At 47.9% G+C, this 12,816-nt stretch overlaps 1 protein-coding gene across 1 annotated transcript in view; it reads left to right on the top strand.

Annotated features, from left to right (window-relative positions):
• Nucleotides 1-848: 848 nt before the first annotated feature.
• Nucleotides 849-12,816, top strand: part of LOC125716725 (calsyntenin-2-like) — a 91,884-nt gene continuing 79,916 nt past the window's right edge. The window contains exon 1 of the mRNA XM_048989352.1: nucleotides 849-1,151. Within this exon, the coding sequence (XP_048845309.1) occupies nucleotides 1,079-1,151 (73 nt within the window). The 5' untranslated portion in view covers nucleotides 849-1,078. The remainder of the gene's footprint in view (nucleotides 1,152-12,816) is intronic.

Raw genomic sequence — 12,816 nt, 5'->3', positions numbered from 1 at the left:
GGCATTTAAAGATCGAACAGGTGGCTGTGCCTTGATTTGCATGAAATGGCATTTGCCAAATGCGTTTGCCTGGCGCAGATATATTACTAATTAAATTCAAACTGAAAAGCTTATTGTTCTTTTTAACAAGATTGTGAATTAGAACAGCTTTATGTACTTTTTAAAAAGAAAGGATTTTACAAATATTTATGTGAATTTTGTTTTAGGTTACATGTTTCGTTATTTGCCCAGTCTTGCGGTACTTGTTTATAGGTAGTTAAATATGAAACCGAAGGGTACCTGAGTCCATACGAAGATTTATATAAGGAAGACTAACGATTGATGGAAAATGCAGCGCCCTCTGCTGGTAACGGAGCGCCTTCATGCAGCAAATGCGCGGGAGCAAATCGGTTTCTGTAACTTGTAGAGGTTTGTACATTGATATGTAACCAATTGCTGTGAAAACCAAAAACAACCCAAGAATCACCGTTAATCGACCTAATGCTATATGATGGGTGAAGTGGAATTTTCAGCTTGAAATAAAACACGTGATTATTGTGGAAGGTGTTACGAAAACTGTTAATTTATATTCCGCCTCTAATATAGATTAATTTCACTTTGTAAATGTTAGATTTGTTTTATGTTGATGAATAAATCAGAGCGAGGCGTCTGGTTAAAGTGACTTATTGACTTCACATTCACATAATGCAAGCTGGTCACACTCAGCTCATCGAAAGCTCGTGTACTGTTAAAATGCACGTCCCTGTACATAGATGCTTCGTTTAATATGGTGTAAAAAGTAATATTGAAAAGGGTGACGAACAATGTGTGTGTGAGAAAGAGAGAGAGAGAGGGAGAGAGAGAGAAGCTGGATCTCGTATTTATATCAGTAGCTGTTCTCGGAGTGACGTAGTTGCGGGGCGCTATACTGAGATTCAGTGCCACCTCATCTTGGCACCCAAGACATCAGATCTGTACAGTGTGTGCCCGCCCTGATCTCCGATACCGGGGACTCTTGATCCGTCTACGTTTCCCGCAGATTTACCGGTACTGAAGACAGGAGGAAGGAGCAGGACTGGAGGAGATCTGGCCGCAGAAGATGCTGAGATTACGGCCGGTGTTGGTTTTGGTTCTGGGTGCACTGGGGCTGCACAGCGTCCTTGCTGGGAAAGGTGAGTAAAAAAGTCCGTGTCGAGGATGGAGAAGATGCCAGACATGCACCTTTATGACTTTATTGAGCTGGAAAAGATTCCCCCCCCCCCCCATTTATCTTCTGCTGGCATATTATTTTATCATCTCCTCTTGTTGTAATTCACAAGAAGTCGAGAGAGTAAGTTTCATGCATTTTTTACGTTTCATTTATTTTTTATGCCAACCGGGGCGAAATCATTATTTAGTTATTATAAAACACAGCAAGATTTTCATTGTACTTTTGCGGTGGCGCGTTTTGCTTGTAACGAACGCCGTCGTTTTGCGGCAATAATTTTGTTGAATTGGATTTAAGTTTCTGGTAGGTGGTTGATAAATAAGATCACATTGTAAGCTCTGTGATGTTTCCGTTTTTAACAGTATTTTGTTATTTGGGTGCTTCTTAAATTTTTTGGGGGGTGGTATAGGTGATCGGGTGGAAAGGGATACTTTTTAAGTAAAAATAATTAATTGTCCACACACAACAACGAAATGTGTCCTGTATATTTAACCCATATGTGATATCGTCACATACCAGGGACAGCTAATTCAGAACCGGGGGCGCAGTGCTTGGGGGGGCACCTTGCTCAGGATACCTCCGTGGTACCTTGTTGGTCGGGGATTCGAACCAGCGACCTTTCAATCACAAGAGCGCGTCCTTAACCATTAACGCATCACTGCTAAGAAAGACGCTGCAAGATACAGGTGTGTTTGGGTTCAGTTAATAGATCGTTTATTTATTAATCATCAATTCTTCACTTGCATCCTTTAATCAATAAGTACGGCTTTGGGGGTGGTGGTTGAAGCATGCCAGAAACTGACGGCAGCATCTCTAATTAAATATGTGGTGGAGGAGTATTTTTAAAAATCCGCGTTTGAGTGAACTTTAACTGCTTCATCCGGTCCCAAATAATATGCACGCAAAACTGTGTGCAGTAGCGGCTGTTCTGGCGTCCTCACTTCAGAGTAAACAGATCTCCCAGAAGGTATGAACAAGTCCTAATGAAGTCCCCAGAGTTTATGCCCGAAAGTGCTTTTCAAAATATGTTTCCTAAATAATTGGAAGTAACAACACGTTTCCGTCTTACTCCTGCAGGAAATGTTTGCGTTCTCCCCACTGTGATTAACTGAGCTTACGTGAAGGACAATCTGTATGATTTACCTTAACAAGAAGGAACGGCTTGAGGACAGGTGTGGCCGTTTAAATTCGGTTACTAAACTAGTCGTCTGTGAACAGTATGTGACAATGATCAGGCATCTTTTTAAATGTCCTAAAATCCATGGAAACAGCATTTAAACAAAATGAAACAGAAGTCTGGAGATTAATAGCTGATAAAAAAGGATGGTTTGGAAATGTGGAAGAGTGAGAGTGTCATGCCGGGTGTTTTTTCAGTGTGCTGTCAGATCGAGTCCACGTCCCGGCTTGCGTGTCTGCTGTCCAGAGAAGGTGTCCCTGCTTTGGTTTGCATCAGCCTCAGTATTCCCTGTGCACGGCGGTAACATCGCCTCCACTGGCACAGCAACTCTGCGGGGGCCCTATCGCCCAGGCAGCGGCCGGGAGGAGTAGGCTAGCGCGGAAGCCTCTGGGGAAACGAGGGGGTGAGAGGGGGAGTGGAGGCAACAATGAAATGAGCCGCAGATTTATGGCAGCGTTTTTTTTTCTCATAGGAGGCCCGCATTATCCGGGCCGCGCATAAATCGCGGCGAGAGACAGAAATGGCCACATAACTTAAAGTCTCCATACTGCGCCTTCAGAAAGAGAGCCTGGGAAATTTAGCTAATGCCTCTCATTTCACTGGTGTCGTGCAGGGAGCAGATGGGAGACGGAGGATATCCAAGAGAGCGGAGAATATATGCTGCCTTTCCCTCCCTCCTCATCGAAAAAATATATGAATATATTTTACTGTTGATTAATGGTGTTAATTTCTCAGCGTGTGTCGTTATTCACCTGAAACCTGCGGAGAGCGATGCGCAAACCTGCGCGCAGACAGCTGTCTGCCGCCCCCGTCTCCGCAGGCGAGCGCAACTCCGAGCCAACGGAAAGCACCCAACAGATCTGTACTTTCCCCCCTCACCTTTGAGGAGGCAAAAGTAATTAACAAAACTAAAATAACCCCCCTGGCTTATGTGAGGTTCATTTTTTTTCCTGCGGAGGATTGCCAGCGCTCCTCCTCCCCCCGCCCGTGAAATCAATCTGTAAACAGAAACGATTATTGACCACAGGTGCTTAAGAGCTGCCTTGAATATTATATTTTACTTTGTAAAGATCCGCTTACCTATAAATACTTGGTTTGCATTCTTTTTATTCCAGCAGAGCCATCTCAGCTTAAATGCTGCAGACTACAACCGAAGCCACTCCTGATATCCGAAAGACGAGGAGTATTGTTAGCTTGCGGTTGTGTCCTTCTGCGTATGTGAGTGTGGTTCCTGCGTGTTTGTGGTTTGTTTGTTTGTGCGTCCTGTGAAATCCTCAATACCTGTATGAGTATGTGCTTGTGTGTGTGTGTGTGTGTGTGTACCTTTACTGTCTGGCCACAAAAAGTTGAAAAATATCAGAGGGATACCATTTAAAACCTTGTCTCCTAATGTATGTATAAAACACAAGGGTGAGGTACCTCTTTTGAAACAACGCAACACACATTTCTGTATGCATTGACATTTATTTATTTGGCAGCGGCTTTTGTCCAAAGTGAGGCAGATAATGTGTAAATAAGTGTGTTGTTCTACTTTAACCTGATCTCTGCTGAGGCTGCGTGTGCGGAGCTCGCTGGAGAAAACCAATCAGCGCTTGTCACTTGCATTTAGCTTCCCACCCGATCCATGTCCAGCGAACCCATGGCGTGTCTCACTCGCTGGCAGGAGATGGTGAGTCTGTACCGACCGGCTCTTCTGCAAAGCCAGCTGGAGGTGTTTCATTAACGGGATGCTGCAGCTCTAATAGTTTCTCAAGGGCAAAAACGGTCAAGTTCAGGGGATGGTTGTGTGATTCTCAAAATAATGTGGCTTTTATTTTTACTTCTCTGCTGCTTATCCAAATAGTAAACATTAAAAATGCTGATCTTTTTTTATTTGCGTGTCAGTGAAGCTTTTGAGACTTAAATCTTCGGAAATTTCCAGAAGGTCAGCCGCCAGTAAGGGACTGAAATTGCGTGTAAGGCTGCGAAAGAGCAGGCATGGTGTCCTGGGCAATGGGACACAAGATCCCACTGTAAGCAGCCAGATGTCCCTGGAAACTCATGACCGGCCCCAGCTGTAAACAGTAATACATTTTCAGTAATTGGTGCACACCTGGGCTCCATGGCGGCTGGTGCTGGGGCCTCACACCTCCGGTGCTGAGGGTAATGGCATGAGTGCGTGGATGTTCTTCCCGCCCTGGTGTGGACTGCCTCTTCGTCAGCCACTTTCCATTCCACAAACATGGCCAGCCGGTCAAAATAATGATTGGGTCAGCTTGTGTCTTTAAATTGCCTTTAGTATGTGTGTATAAGAAATTCTTTATTGATTCCAAAGGGAAAATTCTAATAAGTGTATATGGTGTGATGGACTGGCACCCTGTCTGGGGAATTCCCAGCCTTGTGCCCTGAGCTTCCTGTGATGAGCTCCAGGCTACCTGTGACCCTGCACTGGACAAGCACTTATGGAAGATGGATGGAGTAGACTGTACCATGTAGGACTAACACACAGGCTTTGGTGTGTGTGTTGACTCTCCTGCAGAGATCTTCCTCTCCTGCTGGTCTCATGCTCAACTTCTCTGTGATTGACTGACCACCACTCCCGCCTGGATTACCTTAGACTAGCTTTGCCATTTCCAGTCATTTTTTGGGGTGGGGTGGGGCTGGGAAAAGTAATAGCTCCTTGCTTACTGGGAAACAGTGGTGCAGAAGATGGGATCTAGAGATCTGACTAAGCTTGATGTGCGTTAAACATGCATCTTGTCCCCTGACTTCTCCTCCTCAGTAGAGGACAGTGTCTGAATTCTTTAAGAAAATACCCCACAGGAAGTCTTGCTCGGACTTGATATACTCAACCAGATGCCTGTTTCTTTATTTTACCGCCGGGCAAAGGGAGGCTAGCGACATGCTAGGGACCGTGCACGTCCAGCCGGCACACGGTGAGCTGGGAAGTGGGATCAGTAGTGTGGGAATGCAACCATAATGCCAGGCTGCAGTTTCTGCCAGGCTATTGTACACCAAATCACAGAGCAGAATGGAAAGCTGGCCCCTGGACCCCAGAGGGCTGTTGGGTCGAGCCTCCGGGTTGGCTGCATCGCTTTTACTCACAAGAAGGAGCGTGACCGTTTCAGTATAAATGACCTTGCAAAAGGAACTGTTTGTTGCAGATTTGTCTCTGAGAGGGTTAAAGAGGAGCCAAGGAGAATGAATGATAGAATACGAACCGCAGAAGCAATGTGAGGCTGTAGTTTCTCCCTCAGACCCAGGGAGATGTGGGGAAGGGGGGGGGGGGTATTTACATGGCCCATCTGCTGTTTGGAGCACATCTAGATTATTCTGTGCCACTGCAGAGGCGAGTTCGCTTGTGTGTGTGTGTGTGTGTGTGTGTGTGTGTGGGATCAGCCATGCTGCGTTGAGCAGAGACTTGCGTGGCCTGTGATCTCCTGTCAGTAATATTGTATTTTTATCTATTTCTTGGGGAAAGGCATGTAAATGGATGGTGACGGGGGGGCTGCCAGTCCCACCTGCCGATTAGCCGAGATAGAAGTGAAAGTACCGGGGTGTCCGATGAAGAGAAGCTTCTGCTCTCCCCGCCCTCCCCTCGGTGCCCCCTCCTGGTCAGAAACATGCGGCACATGGTTTGTGATGAAAACCTGACACTTTTGTGGGAAAACCGGCACTATCCAGAAAATCGGGTGGCGATGTGACGATGGGGACTGTGAGTGTCTGTTAGAAAAGGGGCGAGAGAGCAGGAGAAAAGAGGTGTTTATGTGTGAGGAATTATACCTGATCAACAGCACCTCTAATTCTGGTAGGTAATGTGATAATTATACCCAGATGCAAAGTGGGATAGCAGGCATATGGTGTTGACAACTGTTGCCAAAGGGAGACGCGGTGATGGGATGGCAGACGGGAATGCAGGGGGCAGGTTGGCAGGCTGAGAATTCTGGGAAAATGAAATACCTTCCCGGCAAGAAGTGTTAACTTCTGCACCCACCGTGCATGATCTTATTCATTCAAGTGATTGAAATTATGCAAATGTAATGATTCGATAATACGTTGCATTTTATCGGCCCGAGCGTTTCTGTTTTCGTTAAAAGTGGGTTCTTCCCATGGCGAGCTGTTGGATGCGCTGCGGGGGCCTTGCGCTCCCTACTGCCACGTTCTGATTGGCCAGCGCTGTGGCGGAGTTCCCGTTCGGGGCGGTGGCCCATAAAGCTCCCTTTAAGGGAGGTGAGGAGCGCAGGGAGCCGTAAATCATGGCCGATGACGCCTGTGCTGGCCTGGGCTATATTTTCACTCACAAACGTGGTGGGGGGAGGGGGGTCCCATGAATCTCCCAGCTCCCACTGACCCCCACACCTTACAGAGTCTGTAATGGCTCTTGGGGGCCATTTTGCTGCAGTGATATACGGAGCCCCCTCTCTCTGGTCCCATTCTTCTTCTTCTCTTTCATTTTCCTCCTGTTTCAACTCGTTTATTTACACTCTTTCCATGGTGGGCAGTCGCTGTAACGAACGTGTGTTTAATCCATATTTCTGTCGGTTAGCTGCAGCTGGCCCCCGGTCTGGTAAGTGTATGGATGTGCCTTAGGCATCAGGGTGGTGTTCATGTATGGGGGCCGCCTGGCTTTATGGGGACAGCATGCGTGTATCTGAGATGGTGCCTGTGGAAGTCCAGTGCCCTCTAAGCCAGTTTACACATTTTCCAGCAATTTTGTCCAGTAAGGTCTCCAATGGTAGTTTTTTTTTCGCTCTGATTTCTGATTGGCTATCCTTTTTCCCTGTCCAGTGTTGCCAACATTCTGCCATCGTCACTCACTGCTAGCAAAATGGCTAATGGAACATGGTCTGGGAGGGGGGGGTCTCATCACGTCGTCACCCCTGTGGCGTTGTCAGGGCGGAGAGGTGATGGCGGTCAGATCCCTGCCTCTTTCTCAGCTCCCCATCCTGTGCACTGATCTGTAGTCCTGATGAAAAGCAGGGGACTATGGTGGTGGGGGGGGGGGCTCCTCGATATTAATGTCCCTGGAAATAGAAGGAAGCGAGCGGCAGCGTTTCACAGGCCATGAGGAGGGGCCATTCTTCTGCAAATGTCAGCCGGTTCGCTTTGCAACGAGGCCGTTTCTGAGCACAGCCTCTCATCGCTCACAGCCCAGTCTCTTTCCCCCTATAATCGCTCTAACGAAAGCCTGCAGTAGGAAAGCCTGCTACTAATGACGTGTGACTTATTCCTGCAGAACTGAATATAATTTCTTATAATCAAATAATTTCTATATTAGATTAGAAGAGACGTTATTTGGTCCCCCACTGAGGACATTTTCTTGGCAGTCCAGCAGTAGTACAAAATATAATAACACCCCCCACCACAGTGCCCCCCCCCCCCCCCCAAACCCTCCCAAGCCATAAAGGGTGTAGAATGGGGCACCCTTGGAAGGTGCAGGATTTAGTGGATGGGCCACAGTAGATGGAGAGTTGGGTTAGTCTCCTCTGAACTTGGGGGGGTGACGGCGGTAGGGACAGCAAACACTCAGGGCGAGACAGTACCATGATGTAGAGGTATTATCTGCTGTGAGGATTGGGGGGGCAGAGACGTAATAGCAGGAATGCCATTGGAATCCCCGAACAATCAGGTGCTACAGTCCAGGTGAGCTGACTGTCAGTCACCTAACATCAGCAAATTAAAATGATTTATACAGAATAATCTCCCCCCCCACACACACACAAAGTTGTAAGCAGTTGAATGGATGTATGGAGTCGCACCTACCAATCATCTTGATTAGGGCGGCCATCGGGGGGGCTGGTTATATTCATGGGGGGGTGGCTCGGCCAACCTTGTCTCTTCTGTGGTTCCACTTAGAAAATAAAATGATCCATATTTCGTTTTTATTGTTTGTGTGATGGCAACAGGGGTGGCAGCACTGACCGCACTGTAGATCCACCCCTGGATGGATGGATAGATGGATGAATGTACAGAGTAATAATATGTATAATATAAATATACGTATAATAAGTATGATAATGCATCTGAAGAGATTTCACTTCTATTCTACCATTCAGTATTTCTTAGCATTTATCAGTGTTTGACTGAAGTGTACTTACTTGACCTTCACAGTGCTCCCCCATCTCTCACTGAGCAGTCATGCCCCCACAATCCTGCGGAATTTGCCGGAACCTCGGTAAAGCAGCATTCTGAAACTCTCGCTCCCGGTTGCTGCCCCCACTCTGCTCTTCCTTACTGCCTTCCTGTCCCTCGCCTGCCTGCTGGTCTGCGGCCAAATTCCTGAGGAGACTTAGAAGTGCTAAAAGGTTCCGGAGCAGTGCTGGGATAAGTACGCCCTCCCCAAACCCCCCCCTTCCATCTTTCAAACTGTCAACTGGAATCTTTCCAGAGAGCAGCGGGCTGTCCGCAGCCCCGAGCCGGAAGCCTGCCTGCCTTCCTGCAAACGCTGAGGCCCACTGCGCCCCATCCAGACCGGCTGCTTCTCAGCGACTCATCACCCTCTGCCTGTCTGTCAGGCTCCCGGTGATGGACCAGGCGTCTTGTCCTGATCGTCCACGGTTCTAGGTGAAGTGAGGACCCTCAGCCATCTGTCATGATTACCCTTACGCGGGGGGGCCAAGGTAGCCACTCCCCCCCCCCCCCCCCCCCCCCAGTCAGGATTCCCTCGCTGGCAGCTTTCCTGGGAAGCTGCAGCCGTAAACATCCATGAGGAGGGCAGGGATTTAGGGGGGGGGGGCAAATGGTTCCCAATTCTTGACGGGAACCCCCCCCCCCCTCCCGGGGAGAGAGTGATGCGGACTAACAGCCTGGTGTGGAGCGGCGGTGCTGAAATGGGCATTCTGAGGCCACAACAGCAGATGGCTCACGGACGGGGGTGTTTAACACGCTATTCTACTGTATGCTACAGCTCAGCTAACGACTGACACGCGCCTCAAGTCTTAACTAAAAAGTCCATAAATGCAAGTGATGGCGGATGCAGCGTCTGTCGCGCTGTTTATCCAGCTGTACGCAGGCAGGACGGCCTTCAGGAGGAGCTACTTCGCCAAGCACGTCAGCAGCTGAAACCCACCAGCCCAGCAGGTAGCTTGACATGCCGGCAGGTGTTCCTGCGGGTTTTTCAGCTTAATTGGAATTATTTCTACATGACCCAATGTCAATCTGATACAGCAGAATAGGCTGCGCCCATAAGTGCTGAGGACTGATTATAAAGCGAGATAAGCAGAGAGCCGTTGGTCCGCGCTGAAACCGCAGCCCTCTGGGGGGGCTAACATCTCCGCTTTTGCTGCCTGACGTCAGTACAGCACCTCTCATGTCACTCCATTGGGAAAATAACCAATGGCTTGAGATGACCTCTGACTGGTCTTCTGTTGCCCCCCGAAGGTCTGATGATGGGTGGGGTGGGGGGGGCAAGTCTGATAACACTTGAGTGTAAAGACAATTCAGGTGTCTGACATCCTGCGCAGTCCGCCTGCCCCCTGCAACTGTTCTACAGCACAACCCAGACCTCATCCATTCCAAGGTCCCATGTCACCCTTCCATGTCACCTGACATGTGATCTCTCTGGTCATGTGATCAGTTGGCCAGGAAATGGCCTCTTCCACCTATTCCAATGATATTCCTCGCTTGTTTCGTCTTCCTGTTTTCCTGACACAATACAGAATGATTTTATTCTTTGAAATCCGCAATACTTAAAACTAGTCAGACCTGTAAATTCAAACTGCTGTTTTTTTCTCCATGAATCTTGACTTGTGTAAAATGAATGGGCTCCCTCAAGTCATTTTCTAATCTTTACCAGTCAGTTATAAAAACATTTCAGCAACTCTTTGCACAAAACCACAGTCCATCAATAACTCAGCTCCTTTACCAGCACCATAATTATAAATTTGCTTTTTTAAAGCTGAACACTCTTTTTTTCCTGTTGAAATTTCATCCAGATCCTTGTGTCCTTGATCCTTTCAGTTGTTAGAATAAGAAAACTGAAGCTGTATAGATGTTAAACGTACACACAGCAGCAGGACGTCAATGCAGCATTGTCCCGAAGCAGCAGGGTTTTTTCTCCCGTGGTCTTGCACTTTACACCAAGAAAGGTGGCTTTTGTCAACCGAGAATGTGTGTGACACACAGTCAAAGCTCAGAATTATGCCGACCGTGAGCGATTGAGGATAGTGCTGCACCCTGAGGTGGTTTAAGCAGCCCCCGCCATCCTGACAGTCCTCCTCCTGTAGGTGTTTAGCTCGGAGACGAACCGCAAATCGCTCGTCATCCTCCTGACGGCTGCCGTCATCGCTGTCAGCTTCAATTCACCGGCCGTGCTGCGTTCCATTTAGCGCCGTCGGGGAGGCGGTCGACTCGTCCCCGGAACGTTCCGGAAGAACAGCTCCTATCCCCGCGTGCGTTTCCTGCATTAGCGCAGTGACATGACGTCCCGGAAACCTTGCCCAGTGATGAATGCCAGTCAGAGATGACTGCCTGTGTCACACCTTTTAAGAAAAAACACTGAGAATGGAGGGGGGCAGAGGGCATGATCTGATTGTAAATTTTTCAGCCTGGGAACTGGGGTAATAAATGTGTAGATGGGACATGTAAATTTGCATGACCCATGGGGGTGTTATTTATACACATTAACCCCTTAATCACAGATTTAACAAGCATTCTGGGATTTGTAGTCAAGGGAGAACAGAACCACTTCGCTAAGTGTTTGTTGCATTCTTGACTGCTTTGTAATTAGCAGCTTTGGTGTTGAACGGCGGCTTATCAAAATAGGTGATGCTGTTAGCGTCTGAGTGCGCTAGTGGCTGAAGCTTCTCCAGCAAGAGTTAAACAGTCGTGTGTGTTAATTACAGCAGGACAAAGTAATGGATAGTGAAACTAATAAAATGTCTTCCTACAGCAACAGAGTTTCAAGCTAAGAAAATTATGTGACATTTAGAATGGTTCGACCCACACTGTTTCCACCCTGGATTACACTCAATGGTAGATCCCTGCTACACTCCTATTGATGGTCCCTTTCTGGCTTATTGACCTCGGACATACATATGGACCGAAAGGAGATAAATGATAAATGCAGGCCTGTGATGGACTGACATGCCGTCCAGGCCGTCCCTGTGCTGTCTCTGGCCTCTTCTGTGATCTCACACTGGACCAGCAGTTGAAAAATCGAGGAATGAATATTAAATACAACTTGTACCACATTGCTTTTGTGTACATTTTCAAATTTTAATTCAGTATTTCCTACCTTGTATTTGATAAATGATAAATGTTGTATTTGTATTGTACTTTCCTACCAAGGTATTTCTTGATGATGCTTATTCAACAGAATCTGGTAATATCAGTTTAAAAAGACATCAATTTTTTAAACGTATGTATGTTCCAAGTGCTTTCATCCAAAGCAGCACACAAGCGGGACAGCAGGGTCAGGATCGGTTATGGTTAAGCCCCTTGCTCAGGGTCCCAACAGTGAAATCACTCTGCAAAGTCTGGCATTTGAATCGACAACCTTCCGATAACAGGCACAGATCAAAACTAACCCACTGAGCTACACACCACTGCTTAAGACATTGATGTACATCGTTTTTGCAACGTTCTGGTTCATAGCATGGTCACAGCATATCCCCATGGGGTTCAGGGATCAGCAGATCAGATTCAGGATGATCTCGCTCACCAGAGCGTATTCAGAGGGACCTGCTCCCATCCACATGCGCCGTTCTGCTTACGCTGCAGTGAGCAGCTCTGGGGGTGCAGGCTGTTGAAAGTAGTGGTGGAAGTCCTCCAGAACATGCCAGAATCCCTGAGTATGAGGCCCAGATCCTGCCCGCGAACGTCCTTCAATGACATTTTCTATAAGTATGACATGCCCCCCCACCCACCCCACCCCCCCCCCCATGCACCAAGAGTCCAGGGATTCCTGTGACCGGGGATTCCTGTCTGCTGCATGGTCATGGTCATCATGGGGTTCCACCCGACAGTGGAATTCTGTCTGGAGTGATAGGGACAGAGAGACTGTGACGGGGGGATGGGGAGAGAGAGAAAGAGAGAGGGACGGAGAGAGAGAGGAATGGAGGGAAAGAACGGTGAAGAAAAAAGAGTAGGGAGTAAGATCTCAGAGGGAGACAGGGGAGGACTGTAAGGGTGCTGTGGATTTTTATGGCAAAGCTGAGGATTATTGTGAGGAAGAATCTTCAGCGGTCATCAGGCGATGGGAAAACCTCAAAGGAAGTGACCTCACGCTGCGGCTCAGGGCTTTTAATAGGATGCTGCGAATATCGCTCTCCTGCTCTGTGCGCAAGGTTTTGCTTTCCGAATAAGCGATCGTCCACTGACTGTGTCTCTGAGATAAGGTTTGCGGCTCAGAGGATCTCGCAGGGTGGGCTCAGAATCGCCACCGCGGGCACTGAATGAGGGATGCCGATATGCTGTGCATAAGATGACATTTAGAATGATGTGCATTTTGAAACTCGTTAGCATTATCGATTAT

This window comes from Brienomyrus brachyistius, chromosome 21, assembly GCF_023856365.1.
Source record: "Brienomyrus brachyistius isolate T26 chromosome 21, BBRACH_0.4, whole genome shotgun sequence".
NCBI lineage: Eukaryota > Metazoa > Chordata > Actinopteri > Osteoglossiformes > Mormyridae > Brienomyrus > Brienomyrus brachyistius.
The sequence above is the reverse complement of the archived record's forward strand: the minus strand, read 5'-3'. Positions and strand labels throughout refer to the sequence as shown.